Here is an 18,739-nt window from a genome sequence, read left to right as displayed (position 1 = left end):
CCTTTCGGCCTCTCGTTGGACGCAGAGGGGGTGCGCCTCAGAATGTGGGGACCCCTAATCTTGGGTCAGAGGGCAGTTTGGCGCCCCCTTCTCCAGCAGGGCGGAGGGGAGTGGCGGAATTCCAGCTAAACCCAGCTTTACAAGGACTCCAGGCCAGGTGCTGATCAGCTTGGACGCTGGGGTCCGAAATTCTCTTTCCAACCCCCTGGGGGTGCGTGGGTGGGTGACCGAAGTCAGGAACACTAGCGACACTTTTTTTTAAACAAAACTTTATTGATAATAGTTTTCAAATATGTTTACAACAGCACACTGTTCAAGAGGAAGTTGCGTCCTTCGCAGCACACAGGTTGAATCACCCCCGCGCCCACCCGGGGTCCCACCCCAGGCCTGAGAGCTCCTCCTAGGATGGGGAGAAATGATGAGTGGAACAAATGTGGGGATGAATGGGGTGACTCCCGACTTTTCTATTCAGAGAGAAAAAACCACAAATGGGTGGTGGCAGTGGTGGTGGGGGGGGAGAACCGGTGATTGACAGCTGACAGCTAAGCAGAGGAGGAGCGCCCAAGATGGGGGGTGGAGGGCGGAGGCTGCTGGGTGAATAAAATAAGCAGTCCCTCGCAGGAACCCTGGCCTTGAACCCGGGGGAGGGGGCGCTCTACCTCCTTCTGCGGTGATTGCCTTCCCAATTGACAGGAAGCTGGACATTAAAATCTAGCTGAGAATAAAATCAAGGAGTTTGGGGAGAGTGTTACTGGGAGGGACGACCCTCGGCTCGGGGCTTCCCCTCTTGTCTTTTCAGGGGACGACTCCTCTTTGGCAGGGAGAGGGGCAGCTGCTTTGTCTGGGTCCCGAAGCCCAAGAGTGAAGACAGGTCTGTTGGGAGCAGAACAGAGTAGGGGCTTCCTAAAGGGGCTGAGACCCTTCCAGGCTTGGCAGGGGATCCTGGGGAAGGGATGGGGGGAGGAGGCAGGAGAGATTAGCAGCTTGGGGGAGAGGTTCGAACCCCAGCTCCTTCCTTTACAGTCAGTCTGCTTCCCAGTTTTTGTTTAAAAAAAAAAAAAAGATTTGAAGAGGAGGGGCATGGGAAAGGGTGGGAGAGGAAGGACGGAGGGCGGCATTGGTGGAACTTAAATAAGATTGTAAATTGTATTTTTAAAAAAAATTATACCAAGTGGCCCACTGAACATGTCACTAAAATCTCTCCTTCCCTGGCAGGATTATTCTGAAGGCAAGGCTGGCTTTTCATTCATTCGCCATTACAGAGTGGTGCCTGTCGGGTTTTTTTGGGGGGAGGGGGAGGGGTGGCTGTAGTTAAGTTTGGGCCCCTCTTGCCACACCCTGTCCCTGAAACCAGGGAGACCTGGTCTGACCTGAAGAAGGGAAGAACTGAGAAACTCATTTAAAACAGGCAGAAGTGGGCTGGGGTGGGGGGCTGTGGAAGGAAGGCAAAAGCAGTGGGTGGGGAGGCAGGAGGGCAAAGGGGGTGAGGGGGAGCAGCTGGTGTTTTGACCCAAATACCTGGACTTCCTGCTCCCCCTACCGTGGAGGGTGGGGCTGGGCGGGTTAAATTAGATGCAAGGAACTCTGGGGCCCTCTGGCTGTTCAATCCAACCCTCCCACCCCCCCACCAAAAAAAAAAAAGGAAAGAAAGAAAACCCATGGGGGCACAGGCACACCCCTAGAACTCAGAAAACTCCTTGCCACACTTCTCATTGATAGAGACTCGGATCTCTTCCTCCTCATAGTCGTCAAAGTTACTTGTGTCCCCAGGGCCTTTAAACTTTGGTATGAAGGGAGCTTCCACCTGGAGAGGGGTCAAGAACCACTCAGACCTCAGCAGTCAACATAATCATCATTACAACAATAAATGTGAATGGGTTAACATTCATAACATAACTTACTTTGACCCAGGCCTGAGCTTAGCATTAGTGTGGACTCATCTTAAAAATCTTATAGAGACTTCCCTAGTGGTCCCGTGGCTACAACTCTGTGCTCCCAAGGCAAGGGGTCCAGGTTTGATCCCTAGTCGAGGAACTAGAGCCCACATGCTGCAACTAACAGTTCACATGCTGCAACTAAAGGCCCAGTGCAGATGAATAAATTAAAAAAAAAAAATTTGATAGCCAACACATTGATGGGCAAATTATTAATACTTTCCAGAGAGAGTAGTCTCCTGCCCAAGGTCACAGAGTGGCCAAATGACTCTGCAACTCTGTTTCTAGACCCCAACTGCTCTAAGTTGCCACATCTAGATTCACCCAGAGCCTGAAGGCTATTTTTAGATTCCCCTTCCCTGTTCATCTCTCCATTGGTAATACTCCTCCCTTCTCCCCAACCCCCCAGAGCACCTGAGGAAGGAAGGGGGTGCCCTACCTTCCTCTGGTAGATGGCAATCCAGTCAGTTGTGGCAAACCACTTGTGGTTCTTGATATCATTGACGCCATTCTTGAGGTTCCCAAAGCGCTTGGTGAGGTCCACTTGTAGGAGGTTGCGCAGCAGATCCTTCAAGTCAGAGCTGAAGTGGGACGGAAACCGCACCTGGCGAGTGGATAACACAGAAAGACTGAGAAAATCCTCTGGAGTTTGGGGAGCCCAGCACACTGCCTTCCTCACCCAACAGTCTTATTGGGTGGAAGACCCCAAACTGGATTGTGTATTGGAATCCCATTTAAAACAGCTTGTTGGGCCCACTGGAGTTTCTGATTCAGGAGATCTGGGTAGGGCCTGAGAGCTTATATTTCTAGCCAGTGCCTGGGCTATGCTGATGCTGCTGGAAAGGGGACCACTTTGAGAACTGCTGCAGCAAGGTAAGAGTTATGATGTTCCCATTTGATTTTTTATTTTTCTGGCCTCACTGTGAGGCTTGTGGGATCTTAGTTCCCTGACCAGGGACTGAACCTGGATCCTTGGCAGTGAAAGCAGAGACTACCTACTGGACTGCTAGGGAATTCCCGAGGTTCCCATTTTACAGAAGAGGAAACTGAGGCTTGGCAGGGTTAAACAGCTTCCCTAAGGTCACACTGAGGAGCAGGACAGGTTGGTTCCATATGTGGGGTCTGATGGACTCCAAAATATGCATCCTTAGCCACAGCTTCTTAAGGCAGCTCTGCTGGGGTTGGGGTACTTCAGAAATATTCATGTTTCAGAGAGAAATAATTGTTTTTCTATTTCTCTCTCTCTGCATAGCTAAGGCTCTTCCATTCTTTAAGGCTCAGTGTAACTCTTCCAGAAACTTCCCCCAAATGCTTTGAGGCTACAGCCTTGTATATAAGTAGTCAGTGGATTTACAGCTGCAAGAACTGACTTCAGCACCGCTCTGCTTCTTACATGCTGTGTGACCTTGGCCACCACCTTAACCTCTCTGGGCCTGTGCCTGCCTCTCTGGCACGGGGCAGATATCCCAAGGCTGCATGAGGGAGATAATCCCACTGCGGGTGCGTGGGAACTGTAAAATGCTACAAAGAAGGGAGTCAAGCTCATCTTCTCCTCTCCCCCTCAGAAACTTCTATGACTTTTTTTCTCCCCACTCTGGGCCATTTTCTTGGCAACCTCTATTCTGCCTTGTGGCAGACACCTCATCTTTCCCTTTTTTAACGACTCCACTTTGTAGTTGGTGACTCTCTTAAACCTCCCTGAGAGCCAAGTGGCTTGATTCCCCAGTTCTGAGATGGATGAGACTCAGAGAAGCACAGATATTGGCTTGAGGTTTCAAAGTTGATGGATGGCAGAGCTGGGACTTAGAACCAGGTCTGCCCACCGAGGCTGAGCTGGGAGCCACTTCCACCACTTTCTGAGCCAGGTGGAGGGATGGCTGGTCCTCCAGGGGAGGTGGGTGAACCGAAGGCAGACTTGGGGTTCCCAGCCTCTTTCGGGACAACGGTGCTGTGTAATCCTGAACCAGACATGTCCAATCTCTGGGCCTCAGCTTCCTTCTCCCTCACAGTGCTGTACGACCCAGGGGGTGCACGGGGCAGTAGGTACTTAATGCACTCTAGGGCTCTAACAGTTCAGCCACCCCTTACCCACATCCTCCAACCTAGAAAGTCTGCATTTGGGAAACGAGGTGGGGCTATATGTCCTGGGTGACTCCCTGTAGGGCTCTAGGGTAGTGCTTGGGAACTAAACACCCTTGCTTTTCTGATGTCAAACTTATGGAAACTCAGGCTAAGAGGGTCACACAGAGGTGAGATGAGCCTCATGTCAGGCAGGGCAGGAGTTTGAGTGAAGCCTGGGGTTTTGGAAACCCGTGGAGTTTCGGCACTGAAGGTCCAGAGATGAGTGAGGCTGTGTGAAGTGGTGGCCTCAGTGTGGTGGGTGTGTCTGGTATCACCACCTGGCCTGACTTCATCAACTTCTAGATTGTTTTTTTGGTTTTTCTTTGGTTGCCCCTTGAGGTATGCGGGACTTAGTTCCCCAACCCAGGGATCAAACCCAAGCCCCCTGCAGTGGAAGCAAGTGCGGAGTCCTAACCGCTGGGCCATCAAGGAATTCCCGAGATTGTTCTGACAGTGATGAGCAGGGCTCCACAGTGGGCAGGATGGTCTTAGGGCTGAGCCCCCTACATCCGGGCCTCACCTTCCCAGAGACAATCTTCTCGTAGATCTGGATGGGCTGGTCGGCAAAGAAGGGCGGGTAGCCTGCGGCCATTTCGTAGATGAGGACCCCAGGGCCCACCAGTCCACAGCTTTGTTGTAGCCCTGGAGGGAGAAGGGTGAGGTGCAGGTGTGAGGAGGAGGGTTAGGAGGGGTGCGGGCGGAACAGGCCTCCGGGTGGTGGGAGGGCTTGGGAGGTGCCTACTTTACTCAGGATGATCTCGGGGGCCAAGTACTCGGGGGTCCCACACAAGGTCCAGGTGCGGCCTTTCACACGCTTGGCGAAACCAAAGTCTGTCACCTGCGGGCACAGGACGGGCGGTTGGCTGGGAGGGCGGGAGGGTTCAGGCCGGGGCCGTCTGGGGCTGCCCCCTCGCCCGGCCCAGTGGGCACCTGAATGTAGCCCTGCTGGTCGATGAGGAGGTTCTCTGGCTTCAGGTCCCGGTAGATGAGATCAAGCGAGTGCAGGTACTCAAAGGTCAGGACAATCTGGGCGGCGTAGAAGCGTGCGTGGGGCTCACTGATGGAGATAACAGAGGAGGGGATGGGTTAGTGGGAGTGGCCATACCCGCGGCACCTGCCCACCCTAGAGCAGTCCAGCAGGTGGGCCTGTGGAGCTGCCTCCAGCCTAGGTGATCATGATGCATCAGCAGATGGAGAAGGGGAATGACAACACACTCCAATATTCTTGCCTGGGAAATCCTATGGACAGAGGAGCCTGGCAGGGCTACAGTCCATGGGGTTGCAAAGAGTCAGACACGACCGAAGCGACTAAACAACAAGGAGGTGGATTTGTCAGTTTCTCTTGTGTGAGTACTCTAAGAAGCTAAATAATGAAAAGCCTTATTTTGTGATTAAAAAAAAAAAAGCACCCACAGAGCAACCTTCTTCATCTACAGCCCCAGACTGGAGACAGCCCATGTGTCCATCAGCAGAGGAATGGAATCACAGGTTGCAACAGATTCATACAATGGGATCGGACCCAACACCACCACCAGGACAAATGAGGAATATACCCAACAATGTGGCTGGGTCTCAAAATGATTATGTGAAGCAAGAGAAGAAAGGGACAAAACAATATGAACGGTGTGAGTCCATTTATATCAAGTCCAGACCCAGACCAAACGCACTTATGGTGTTTGAAAGCCAGAAACGACGTTTGCCTTTGTTGGGCCGGTGATTTGCCTAGAAAGGAATTCGAGGGAATTTTCCAGGATGATGGCTACACACATATGTGCAGCTGTCAAAACTCATGGAACCGGGTTTTGAAAACCTGTGCATTTTATTGTACATAAAATGTATTGCTAAATAAATAAGTAAAATAAAACGAGAGCATAAATTTAAAGGACATAACATCACCCACTCACGGGGTGACACCTAAGTCACTGTGTTTGTTTTGTTTCATGGTAGTTGAGATACTGTAGATTCAGATTCCTCAGCTCAGGGGGAACGAGAACCCACCGGAACCCCGAGAGACCACTTCCAAGGATGATGCCCATGGACAGCCCCAAGGTGGTGGGGTGGGGCGTCGGGCTCACCTGAACCTCCCGATCCGTCGCAGGTGTGAGAACATCTCCCCACCGGGCACGTACTCCATGACCATGTATAAATTTGAGTTGTCCTGCGGGAAGCAGCAAGTGATCAGGGCTCTGCTCCCCAAGCTCCGGGCCCCATCTGCAGGCCTAGTGCCCTGGCCCGGCAGGTGTTCAGAAAGTGACAACCACCATCCTGGCTCCCAAGCGGAGCGCGTCCCACGTGCCAGGCGCTGTGCTCACCAGTTACCTGTCTCATTTCCTTCTGCCTGAGAGAAACTAGGGGCAGCCGTCATCCTGCTCACGGGGGCCCAAAGTGAGGGCTGGTTAGGGGTACATGAGGGAACTGGCCGGCGTCGGGGCTGCAGTCAGAACTCCATGGTGGCTCATGTCTGTGACTGTCCTGAGCAAGGCTCTTGGGGCCACGGTTTTATCATCTGTCAACTGGGACCAGGATGGGCTACAGAATTTGTGGGGCCCCCCAAATAAAAGTGTGAGGCCCCTTGTTAAAAAACATGATTACAAATTTCAAGAAGGTGGCAGCAGAGGCTTCAACTAAGTGCAGGGCCCTTGTGACTGCAGGGGTCACAGACCCTGAGTGGCCTTTCCCAGCTCTCGCAGTCAAGGCTTAGGATGATGCCCAAAACAGCTCACACAGGGCGCTCATGCTGTGCTTTGAATTGTTATGGCAGCCCCAGGTGGGGACTGCCACGATACCCATTATACAGATGAAGAAACCAAGGCTCAGGGGAGTAAAGTCCCTGGCCAGGGTCACACGGCCAGGAAGAACAGGGCTGGCACTGGAACCCAGGCTGAGTGGCATGGCTTGTGGCCATGTGTCAGGTTCTTGCTATAAACGGAGTGATGATTTTGAGGGACGTTATCCAGACTGAGGGACTAGCCCCAGGTTATCAAGCTAGAGGCTGGCAGGCCCAGTTGAACTTGGGGCTATCAGAGCCCCAGGCTGATTTTCACGCCCCCGCCCCATCAGAGGACAGCCACTGGTGGTGATCAGCCTGGCTCCGGCTCTGGGAACCCAGAGGCTGCACTGCCTGGCAGCGGCCCCGGTCTGCCGCCACTGGAACCCCACCTTGAAGGAGAACTCGAGTTTGACAAGGAACGGAAAGTTGACCGCCTGCAGGATGCGCTTCTCATTCAGGGTGTGCTCAATCTGTTTCAGCTTCACCACCTGCAGGAGTGGGAGGGGAGAGTGGAGAAGACGGGGTGTGAGCGAGTCCTTTCCCTCCTGACCACCCAAAAAAAAAGGAGAGGTGCCAGGGCCGGGCCAGGTCCTTCATCTAGAATTGTATGAGTGGGGACTTCCCTGGTGCTCAAGTGGTGAAGAATCCGCCTGCCAATGCAGGGGACACAGGTTTGATCCCTGGTCTGGGACAATGCCACATGCCATGGGGCAGCTAAACCCATGCATCACAACAAGTGAGCCTGTGAGTCCCAACTACTGAAGCTCACATGCCCTAGAGCCCATGCTCCGCAACAAGAGAAGCCATGGCAATGAGAAACCCGTACACCACATAGCAACTAGAGAGAACTCCCACTCGCCGCAACTGGAGAAAGCCTGTGTGCACTGCACAACAAAGACCCAGTGCAGTCATAAATAAATAAATAAGCTTTGACCTAAAACACACACACACACACACACACACACGCTGTTTTAGTGCCTGGGGACTGTCAAGCCCTGGGCCAGGTGCCTGTCCCCACATGGCATGCAGTCATGCAATTCAGGGCAAGAACACATGAGTCACCAGGCCACAGGGGTCAGAGCCGTGGTGGGGGAAGCTGGGGGCCTGTGGATGCCCAGATAAGGCACCCGGTGAAGTCTGAGGAGTCAGAGAAGGCTTCTTGGAGGAAGGGGCAGCTGAGCTGAAACAGAACATACAAGCAGAAGGGGCACCCAAGGGGTGGGGGGTTTAGAAATACCTTCCTTGCAACTAGAGCGCACCCCTCCCCACAATCCACCTGAACCCAGGGCTAATTCCTCCTCCGCCCTCAGCCATCCCCAGCAGCCGCCTCACACACTGACAGGAATCCTGAGGAGGATGCACTGGGAACATGCATGTCTGGAAGTCCAGATGCAGAGAAGGGAAGTGTGGTGCCCAAGGTCACATGCAGCTAGTCAACCTCAGACCAGCTTGTCACACGCACGCAATCTGGCCCCTCGGTCAGCTCTGAGCCCCACTGCAATGGGGCTTCTTCTGCTTTGTTCAAGACATCCTCTGGGTCTATACCTGCACTGTCCAGGACAGTCCACACTAGCCACGTATGACTGCTGAGTACTTGAAACCTGGCTGGTTGACTGACAGATGGAGTTTAAAATGCAAAGTATCTTGGGGCTTCCCTGGTGGCTCAGTGGTAAAGAATATGCCTGCCAATGTCGGAGATGTAGGTTTGATCCCCGATCCGGGAAGATCTCACCTGCCTCAGAGCAACTAAGCTCACGTGCCACAACTACTGAGCCTGTGCTCCACAACGAGAGAAGCCCCCGCAATGAGAAGCCTGTGCACCACAACTGGAGTAGCCCCCGCTTGCGACAACCAGAGAAAAGCCTGAGCAGCCACAGAGACTCAGCAGAGCCCAAAAAAGATGTTTTAAACAATAAAAGTCAAAGTATGTAAAATGAAAATTTAAAAACTGATACTCAGTGCAGTTACTGGGCAACTTTCAAGCCTGCTTGGAACAACTTGGGCTATGTGAACCTGCTTTTTCAACTTGTCTTTTTCTTTTCTTTCTAGTGAAAATGAACCTCCAAACGAAGATGTGTTCTAAGTGTAAAGTACACTCTGGATTTCTAAGACTTAGTATGGAAAAAAAGAATGTAAAGTGTCTCATTAATGATATTTATACACTGGATACATATGTTGAAATGATAATATTGGAGATATACTGACTTAATTACAACACATTGTTAAAATGAATTCCACTTGTATTTTTTTAAAGCTCTTAAAATGAGGGTTCTAGGGAATTCCCTAGTGGTCCAGTGGTTAAGACTCCATGCTCTTATGGCTGAGGGTCTGGGTTCGATCCCTGGTCAGGGAACTAAAATCCCACAAGCCACTTGGGCAAATAAATAAAAATAAAACGAGGAGTCTAGAAAATGTACAACCATTTGTGATATATTTCCTGGACAGTGCTGCAGTAGAGCATTTTGTCTGGCAAAAATATTTACAGAAAGGAGGTCTGTGTAGACATCACTCCCCTCATGCTGGAAAATGCTTGGCTTTCTCGAGACAGGCTAGGTGTCTGATGCCGCATCCATGCTGGGATTGACACTGGTGGCTCCCCGGGAGGGGAAGCTTTCTGAAGGCAGCATGGTACCCTTCCTGCCCCCAGGTCTGGCACGTTATGGAGGTGCTCCAGGCGATGACCACTGCCCAGGCAGAGCCCTGGTAGCCGGGACCCGGGCCGTGTCGCAGGGCCAGACTCACCTTCTGTTTGTCGAGGATCTTCATGGCGTAGTGGTTCCCGGTCTCCATGTGCTTCACCAGCATCACCCGCCCGAAGGAGCCCGTACCCAGGGTCTTGATTCGTTCAAACTGATCCAAGTGGGCTGTGTTCTGCAGGCAGAGGGCTCTGGAGGGTCAGGGACCACCCCAAGCCCTGCAGCTTGCGCGGCCCAAGTTTGGAGCGTCCCCTCTGCCACCAGCAGAGGGGGCCATGGGCACCGGGTGGAGCAAAGCCGGTAAGGACGGGGGCGGAAAAACAAGATGGCAGAGGGCACATTCCTTAAGGCTGGTGGCAGGGTCCGGATCCAGCCCTGGCCAGGGGCCCAGGAGCTGCTGGCAGCTGCCTGGGGGGGCAGGGGCCACCCGTTGGAAGGGGGTGGTGGGGTGGAGGAGCCTGGCAATGTGTGATCCGGTGCCCCCATGAGCATCGATGGGGTTAATGAGGGCAGGTGAGGTGCCTCTACAGGGCCCCAAAATCCTAGCCATGTCACCTGGATGTGGTTGGGGGTGAGGGGGCCGTCAGTCACACCTCCCCGGACTCTGTACCCAGGGGGCTTACCTGAGCAGGATTTTCCCATTTTTTAAGAAAATCTTCTTTGGCTTTGGCTAAGAACTCTTTCACTGAAACAAAGAGAGGAAGACAGTGAGGTGAAGACCCCATGTTGCTGGCATGGGCCCAGGCTATTCCTGGGGAGATGCTGATTTGTGCTAAGTGGGGTGCAGTCGCCTTAACCTAGAGCCTGACCTTCTCCCTGTGCCTTTGGGTGTCCTGGCTGAGTCTGAGGGTAATCCTGGGTGGGTGGCGGGGCCTGATCTGGGCTGGGGTATGGGGCCTCTTTACTACAGACAGCTGGGGTCCAGTCTCAACTCTGTCTACAATGGGGGACAGGGCGACTTGGGGGGTTACTCTTGGTGGGGGGACAGAGAACAGTGCCCGGGCCAGCCCACCCCCACTCGCCCCAGTTTTGACCGACATTCCAGGGCCAGGGACGACGCCAGCTGAGGTATTTATAGCCTCTGGATTTGGCGGCTCCTCTGGTCCCTTCTCTGGGGAGGCCGGCCCGGGTGGAGGCCTCTGGGGCTCGGGTAGCAGGCGCCCTTGGGGGGTTCAGCTGTTGCCTTGGCCCCCAGCTGGCTCCATTCCCGCCTTTGCCAATGGAGGGCCCCTGGCTCCTGAGCCGCTTCAGAGAAAGCCTCGCCTGATGCCTGCCCCCTACAGGCCCCTCAGCAGCCCCAGGTGAACGCTACCATCCAGCTAGCATTGAAGATTCCCTGTGGACCCTGGGCTTGCTACTTTGTGTCCACTCTCTCCTCTGGTGCACTTGCCCCCCACATTCCTTTTATCTGTTCTTCTCATTCACCACCCCCCTGAACTGAAGCCTGAAAACAGGCATTCCCACCAGTGTGGAGCAGCACCCCGGCAAAGTAGGTAGGGGCCAGGACTCTGGGATAAGATCAAGTTCAGCTCCTGACCTGGTCCCTAAGGAGCTGTGTGACTGACCTCTGGGCCTCAGTTTTCCTTATCCGTAAACTGGGGATAATAATCGTAATGACCCAGTAGGGTAGTTGTAGGGACTAAAGGAGTTAATCTTGGCAAAGGGGGTTTGGATGGTGGCTGGCACAGGGTGTAAGTGCTATGTAAATGTCAGCTATTAATCTTGCTGTGAAGTATTTTTTAAGTTTTTGGGGCCTCATGGCATGGCAGGCAGAACTTCCCTGATGAAGGATGGGACCCGCGCCCCCTACCTGCAGTGGAAGCGTGGAGTCTTCAGGGAGGTTCCAGTGTATTTTAAAATAGAGGTATAAAATACAGGTAGAGCACTGAATGCTCAGATCTTGAATGCATGGCCTGATGGACTCTAGCAGTATGGACCTGTCCTTGCAACGGCCCACCTGGGGCCAGCCGTGCTGCTGTTCGGGACCCTCTCTGTGTGTCAGCTCTGTGACACACTCAATGCTTTCCACGCTTAACTCCTACACTGATGGCTCAGAGCTGCTATTACTCTTATTGGACAGATGAGAAGACTGGCCTCTGACCACTTTCCAGACAGTCCCTCACACCCACGAGATTAAGTGCTTTGTTTCTGACGGGTCCCAGGGCACCAGGGTGGCCCACGGACAGAGCTATCCTCAACCCTGATGTCCCTGGGACGGTTGCCACCCTGAGAGGGTCCTGCACACTTGTACTTTGGCTTTGCCTGTTATTTGCCTATCTCACCCGTAGGCAGTGCCAGGAATGCCCACAGCCTTGTGGGTAGCCACACCCCTCCCCCCATCAATCCTAAGACTCTCCCTCAGTGTTCCAAGAGAAGAGCCTTCTGTGGGGGGCCACAAGAGTGGCAGATGGAGGACAGATAGTTGGCTAGGAAAGCCCTATGAAGAATGACTGGGCAGAGAGGGAGCAGTCAGGAATGGCCGAGGGTCCTCGCTTGGTATGCCTGGCTGAGCCACCAACTTGTCTGAGAACTCTCCGAGCCTGGGGGCTGCACGGCTTGCAAGGGTTTCACTAGCGGAATCTTTCTTGACATACGACACCTTCCTTGGAAACCTCCAAACGTACACGCTGAATGCTGGATGAAGGTGGGCAGGGGGGCAGGGGGGTGAAGTACCCTCTTGGGACTCTACCGTCATCCACCCAAGAAGGCAGAGAGGAGTGCATTTGAGAGGACTCCAGGAGAAAAGCAGGTCCTGCTTCTTCTTTTCCTCTCAGTTATCCCTGAGAAATGCCACATCCTGTTTTTTCCCAACGTGGTGGGTCAGCGTCTCTGTCTGTTGGTACCCCACTAAGAGGCTCCACAAGGACACCTTGATCCTGACACAGCCTTGCTCCAACCTTTCCAAAGTGCGGGAGGGACCAGGCTATGTGCGCTCTCATCAGCTTGCCAGATTTGGGGGTGAGGGACAGGGTGTGGCAGTGGCAGGAAGAGAGGGCAGATAAAGAGGAATAATGATGGGGGGAAAACCCAGCCAGGAGTCCCCATACTCACCTCTGCTTCCTGCCTCTTCCAGCAGAGGGTACAAGGGCGGGGAGTGGAGTGGGATGGGGTGATCGGGGGCCCGTCTGCCCGTGGCCAGGGAGGCTCAAGGTGCTGGTTGCGGCTTAGGTGCCCAGAGGGTATGGCGCAGGTAGCCCAGGAGGCGGACAATCAGATGGCCCCAGAGAAGCAGCTGCAGCCACAGCTGGAAGGTGGTCTCTGAGTCCCCATCCCAGCCTCTGCCTGACCCCGGATCCATCCCAGGCCGCCCTGACTCTCCCAGGAACAGGGAAACCAGGAATACAGCAGAGTCTCTGAGCTGAGTTCCTTGGGAGGGCCTGGGGGTGGGGGTGGACAGGGGAGGAGGAGCTGGTTGCTAGGGAAGCGTTTAAAGGTACCTGCTCCCAGCTGGCCAAGGTTGGTAAAGGCCCTCCTTGGCAGCAGGTGGTGGGAAGAGTCTCCTGAGGGTGTCCCTCCTGGCTAGCCTGCCTGCCCTGGGGGGCGGGGTGCTAAAGCTAACTTCCTGTTCCAAGGACTTCACTGCTCCCTGCTGCCAGGCCCTGCCTTTCTCAGTGGGTGCTAGACTGCCCAGAGGATGGCATCCAATGTGCCCAGGGCAGTGCCCACTGGGGAGCGGAAGGAGTTAAGGCTCAGGCCCAGGCAGCAGCCGGGGCCTCCCTGGGGGTCAAGGAGGCCCCAGAACTCCATTAATTAGCTGAAAGAGCAGCTGGAGAGAAAGGCGGAGGTGGGGGGGGGGGCAGTTACAAACACCCTATCTCCTCCCGCAAGTGCTCTTTGAAGCTAGAGCCCTCAAATTTGGCTACTTTGAGAGAGAAATGGGTAACACTAACTCAGCCCTGCTCCTGTGCAGGGGCGGAGAGGGGCATGGCATCCCGGGATGTCCTTGGCCTCTGTCAAACCTTGCCCTGTGCTTGGCTCTGCTCTCAGCCCAGAAAGTCCAAACCGGAAACGAAACGCTAAACCCAGGGGTGGGGGAGGGGGAGGCAGCTTTGACTATCTTCCTCCTTCTTTCCAGATCCCCAAAAGAAGTGCAGGGTCAGTGGCAGCTACTTATTCCCGGGAGTGCCCGGCAACCTCGGCCCCTGCTGACAACAGGAAGTGCCAGAGAAGGGAAACCCAGCTAGCTGCTGTCTTTGGAGACTGTAGGCCTGGCCTGCTCCTGTTTCCCACAGGAGGGGTACCAGCTTCCATCCTGGTCTGGATTCCGTTTGGGCTCACAGGGAAAACAGCCCTCAAAAAGCCAGGGCCCCAGCAGGAGGCAGGATCCCAGCCTCAGATCTTCTCCCCCCTCCAAAAAAAAATCTCAGGACCCTCTGTTCCTTGAAACCTGCTCGTCTTGGAAAGTCTGCGGCAGGAAAGCCAAGCCGTAGGCTAGGCCACCCCCTTGTCTGAGTTGGACCTCAACACTGGACTGGACCACTGCCTAGTACCACCTGGACTCCATCACTGAGCTGGACCAACCCCTACTCTGAGCTGAACCCCATCACTGAGCTGGTCTAACCCACGGCCTGGTCTGGGTCAGATCCCCACTCTGGGTAGATCATTCACCCCACCCCCCACCCCCTTGTCTGAACTAAACCACCGATCTCCACTCAGGGTTGTTTGGAAGGGTTTCCAGGGCCAGTCAGGGGTCCACAGCCTTTTCCTCTCCACTTGCTCCCTAAACTCTACTGTAATCCCTCCTTGATTTGAGGGTCAGAGAGTGCCTGGGAAGTTGCTATAGCAACAGGGCTCAGCCTCACCATCGTTAGGGTTGGAAGCCATCACTCAGTCTTCCTCTCAAAGCACCGGGACTACGGTGGCTGGGAAGGCTCATGAGACCTGCTGCACCAGCTTAGCTGCTCATCACCAGAACCCTGCCTATAGGGGGAGCCAGGGAGTAGTGGGGTGGTGGCAGGAAGAGAAACCCAACCTGGGAGCCAGCGGGTGCAGGGGAGGGGCAGAGAGGACCCTCAAGCTTCTTTAAGCCCAGGTGGACGTAAAGGAAACGTGTCTTGGCAGGACCCTCTTGGGCACCTGTACAACTGCCAACACACAAACGGTGTTTGGCCCTCTCAGGCTTCTGTAGTATGTTACGAGGGCCACACGTCTTCCCATCTATGGACCTCTTGGGGGCAATTCTCATTCTCAGCACGTGAATCTTCTGGTCTCTGGGAGCTGGGGTAGGGGTTGGGGGAGGTCTGGAGGGCTTCCTTTTACCAGTCCTGTACCTTCTTCCATGGACTAGCTCTTAGGGGTACCTTTTTGGGCAGGGCAGCCAAGGCTGGAGCCCCAGTTGGCACCCGTCCCCAGGGCCTCTTGGGACTACTGCCCTCTCTCAATTCCTCTAGCTTGTTCAGAGCCCTGAGCTTGATCTTGTTTTTCCTCTGCCCTCTTAGCATCTTACCCAGGCTACCACCAGTGGCTTTGGCATCTTTGGGTACAGATTTCCCCCTTCCTTGGTGGCACAGACGATGAAGAATCTGCCTGCAATGCAGGAGACCCGGGTTTGATCCCTGGGTCGGGAAGATCCCCTGGAGAAGGGAATGGCTACCCACTCCGGTATTCTTGCCTGGAGAATCCCATGGACAGAGGAACCTGGCGGGCTACAGTCCATGGGGTGGCAAAGAGTCTGACATGAGTGACTAACACTTTCCCCCACCCCATTCCCGGGCTGGTTCTGAATCCCTGCTTTCTTGAGAGGAGGCCAAGGCTGTCCTGCCCCAGCATGGAGACAGCAGCACAGGGGGCTGCAGGATGCCAAATGGTGCCTACTAAGGTTTGGCACGTTCCTTACTCTAGTTGAGCTGATGTCTGGCAGATAAAAGTCAGGTGCCCCCTGAAGGCTGGCCTGGCTACTTATCCCCACTCCCACCCCATCCTAGTTGTGGGAGAGGGCAAATTTTGTCTAACTCCAACCTCTCACAATCAGAGCTTTGAAGCAAAGAGGGGCTTCTTTCCTCATCCTCTTCTTCTCCAAGAGCCCCTGCAAATCGCTGGAAGGAAGTACAGCTTAGGGTGTTTCCCAAAGTGTGACCAGGTCCCACTGGCTGGGGACGAACTGATGTTAAGGATATTTTGCCTTTCTAGTTACATTGTATTTTAAGGTGTACCAGAGAGAATATAACTGGTATAGCAATCCCATGATTTCATTTATATTTCTCAGGACGGATCGAAACTTACATCTGAACAAAAGTGAGTCAAAATTTTTATTTCAGTTAACAAAATAGAAGTGAATATAGTGAAAAATCAGGGGGCAGCTTGGAAATGTTTGAGTTGGGAAATTCTGGGGTCCAGGAATTTGGCTGGTAGATGGAAATGGATGTGAATCCTGCTTCTGTGGCATCATCTATGTCAAACTCAGAGAGCTCATTTGTAAAATTCAGGTAACAGCCTGTTATGAAAAATCACTCGAGCAGATAGATCTATGGAGACCATTTAGCCTGGCACATCCTAGCTGCCCAGTAAATAGTGGCTCTATTTTATCCTGATAGTCCCTTCCTGGGTGTCCAGCCTGTACTCTGAATTACCGGTTCCTTCCGGAGCTTCTGATCTTTTTCTTGGGAATCCTTTTCCCTGTGTGGCTTTGCCACCCCACCTCTCTCCACTGCATGTGTTTGATACGCCTTGAAAGTTTTCCAGGACTATGTCATCTCCCCAACTTTCAACTGAGTCACTGAAATATACAACTGCCTGCCTCTACCTTCCACCTCCGGGCTGGCCTCACCTGCTGGGGGCCCGGCCCCTCCCCCTCTGTCTAGTCCCCTCCAAGCTCATGCCCAGACCATTTTTGGTCACTACCCACCTGCTCCTCTGTCATCAAGCGCTCAGCTACAGGCACTTGCCTCCCTGTCCCCCGCCCATCGGTGACATGTCAGGCTTCTCCATGGCTGCTCAGCAGCTATAAGTTCTGCTATTTGAATCTGGGTGGAAATAAAGTTCCCTGGCTTCCATGCTTGGGTCTTTCTGGGAGGGAGCATTCAGGGAACTCAGACACTGGGATCTGAGACAAATAACTGGGAAAGGCATATTTGGATGTGGCCATTCCTTTTCAACTCTATTTCTGGGTAACTGGAAGGGGATCCTAGTTGAGGCCCAACTTTAGGGCTGGAGTGATGACAATTTGAGAGCCAGATGACTTGAGGAAGGAACTCAAGACCATTTCTGAAGGCATTTCCAGATACAGAATCTCTTTCCCTGGCTGGCTGGAAAAGGCCAATATGATTTGGGGGCTGAGGGTGGAAACAGGGCCCCCTCTGGGTGAACCCTGGGGATGATCACAATCTGTCTCTTGGCAAAGCAAGTCATTAGATGTCACCCACTACTCTTCCCAACTGTCATCCCTTGAGTCCTCTTTCTCACCATCCCAGCTCTAGCTGAATGAGCCCTGGTAAACTCACTCTTAATCCCCCACTTTTCATCCCAAGCAGGTAAAGAAGCCTGAGGGACTGGGTGAATGATCAAGCCTCAGTTGTGACACAACCATTTATTGAGGGGCCCGCCAAAGAGCCTAGAGCTCACTGCACAGCAGGAGATGGGAAGGGGCTCTCTGCTGAAACCCCTCACCCCCAAAGCCAAGGAAGAGGACGCATGGAATTCCAGCACGATTGGCTCAAACCTGGCTTTGCAAGCACAGAAGCAGTTCTCTAGGTTCACAAACAGTGTGAGACCCCAGCCGGGGACAGACGCTTGCTTGGAGAAGGAAGCACAAGCAGAGAAGCAGTGACTGACAGGATGAGAGAGGGGCAGAGGGACCCAGAAAGATCCTGTCCCCCATGCCAAGTGACACAGAAGGGAAAAACAATGCTGGAGGTGGCTCTGGGAAATGCTCAAGGGTGGGTTTGAAGGGGGGCTGTGATAAGGTGAAGAGGGGAAGGGCAGGAGAAAGATGGCGGGGGCTGGAGGGGGGAGGGGTGTGGTCACCAAGTGGCCAAGGTCCCTGTCGGGTGGAGGCAGACCCCAGAGCACTCCCAGGCCGGCAGAAGCCTGGGTCGGGGTTCGGCAGTGGGTCTCATCTGTGGAAGAGGTGAGTGAGGAAGTGGGGGATTAGAATCTGCGGAGAGGGACCAGGAAAGTAGGGAGTTGGGTGGTGATAGGGCCCCATGTGGGGGCCCAGCGGTCATACGTGCCATGGGGTGGCAGTGACAGCTGAGGGGGGAGCACAGTCTTTGCAGTGAAGGGGAGGTCTTTGGCAACGGGGTTCCTACGAGGTTTTCTGCGGGCCCTGGGCCCCAACCTTGGACAGGCACGGGGAAGGGGCGCCTGGGGGTAAGCAGAGAGAAATGGGGGGGCGTGGGGGGAGGGGCCAAGCAGTGATGGACAGGGAGGAGGCTGGCAGCGCGAGGCCGGGATCGGGGTCACGGCCCGGGCACTCACCGCTTTCTTGCTCGCTGCCCTTCTTGGCGGCGGCGGCGTTGCCCATCGCGGCGGCGGCGGCGGCGGCCGGGGCCGGTCCCGGAGCTGCGGCGCGGCGGGTGCTGGAGGCGGCCCGCGGCCCCAGAGCACGCTGGGCGGCGGCAGCGGCGGCCCCTCGGGTTGGCTGCGCTGGTTGAGGCGCCGCGACCCCCGCCCAGCCCCTGCTTCCCGCGTCTCTCCGCGCCCTCCCGCCCGGGAACCTCAGCCCAAGTCCGCTGCTGCTGTCCGTGACGCCCCCGCAGCTCGCAGCTCATTGGCCTAGGCCGCCCTGACTGACGGCGCTACGCTGCCATTCATTGGCCCTTCGCGACCCTCCCGCGCTGCCATAGGCTCTCGGCCTCATGACGCGCTCCTAGGACGCTTGGCCACTCGAGCGCTTGCGGGACCCTAACCGGGCGGGCCAACACGTCTGATTGGTGGAGGCTTCCGACAGGGCCCGGGGTCCGCCCAGCGAGGCTGCCAATTCGTGGAGGCGCGCTGTCCCGCAAGCCCCGGCAGAACGTTCAGTGTCAATCCCTGGGTGAGAGGGCGGGGCGGAGGCGCAGTCTGCTGCCCCGGCGCGCCGGCGGACGCTGGCTGGCGGCCGCGCAGCGCTCTGAGGCCCAGGAGGCGGTCCAGGCAGGCGTTCGCCCGGCCCCGTGCGCGCCGCAGTCCCCCGCCCCCGTTCAGTGCGGCAGCGGCTGCGGGCCAGCCAAGGTTGGCGCCTCGGCCCCCCCCCCCAACCCCAACCCCGGCGCAGCCGCTGTCCACCTGCCAAGCGGGGG

At 55.0% G+C, this 18,739-nt stretch overlaps 2 protein-coding genes across 2 annotated transcripts; both read right to left on the bottom strand.

Annotated features, from left to right (window-relative positions):
• Positions 1-422: 422 nt before the first annotated feature.
• PRKACA (protein kinase cAMP-activated catalytic subunit alpha) lies at positions 423-18,218 on the bottom strand. The gene is given in 11 exon segments (XM_070373530.1): positions 423-1,804; positions 2,374-2,538; positions 4,576-4,667; positions 4,670-4,697; positions 4,798-4,893; positions 4,986-5,112; positions 6,131-6,213; positions 7,215-7,313; positions 9,568-9,696; positions 10,145-10,206; positions 17,937-18,218. Coding segments are annotated over 11 exon segments (1,053 nt in total). The 5' UTR covers positions 17,983-18,218; the 3' UTR covers positions 423-1,678.
• Positions 10,217-17,923, bottom strand: SMIM46 (small integral membrane protein 46). Its single transcript, XM_070373531.1, has one exon. It carries the CDS (start codon positions 12,817-12,819, stop codon positions 12,667-12,669), a length of 153 nt encoding a protein of 50 aa, XP_070229632.1. The 5' UTR covers positions 12,820-17,923; the 3' UTR covers positions 10,217-12,666.
• Positions 18,219-18,739: the final 521 nt, after the last annotated feature.

This window comes from Bos mutus, chromosome 7, assembly GCF_027580195.1.
Source record: "Bos mutus isolate GX-2022 chromosome 7, NWIPB_WYAK_1.1, whole genome shotgun sequence".
Taxonomy (NCBI): Eukaryota; Metazoa; Chordata; class Mammalia; order Artiodactyla; family Bovidae; genus Bos; species Bos mutus.
The sequence above is the reverse complement of the archived record's forward strand: the minus strand, read 5'-3'. Positions and strand labels throughout refer to the sequence as shown.

Coding starts and splice junctions, on each gene's coding strand:
- SMIM46 (XM_070373531.1), bottom strand. CDS start 12,819: ATGGATCCGGGGTCAGGCAGAGGCTGGGATGGGGACTCAGAGACCACC.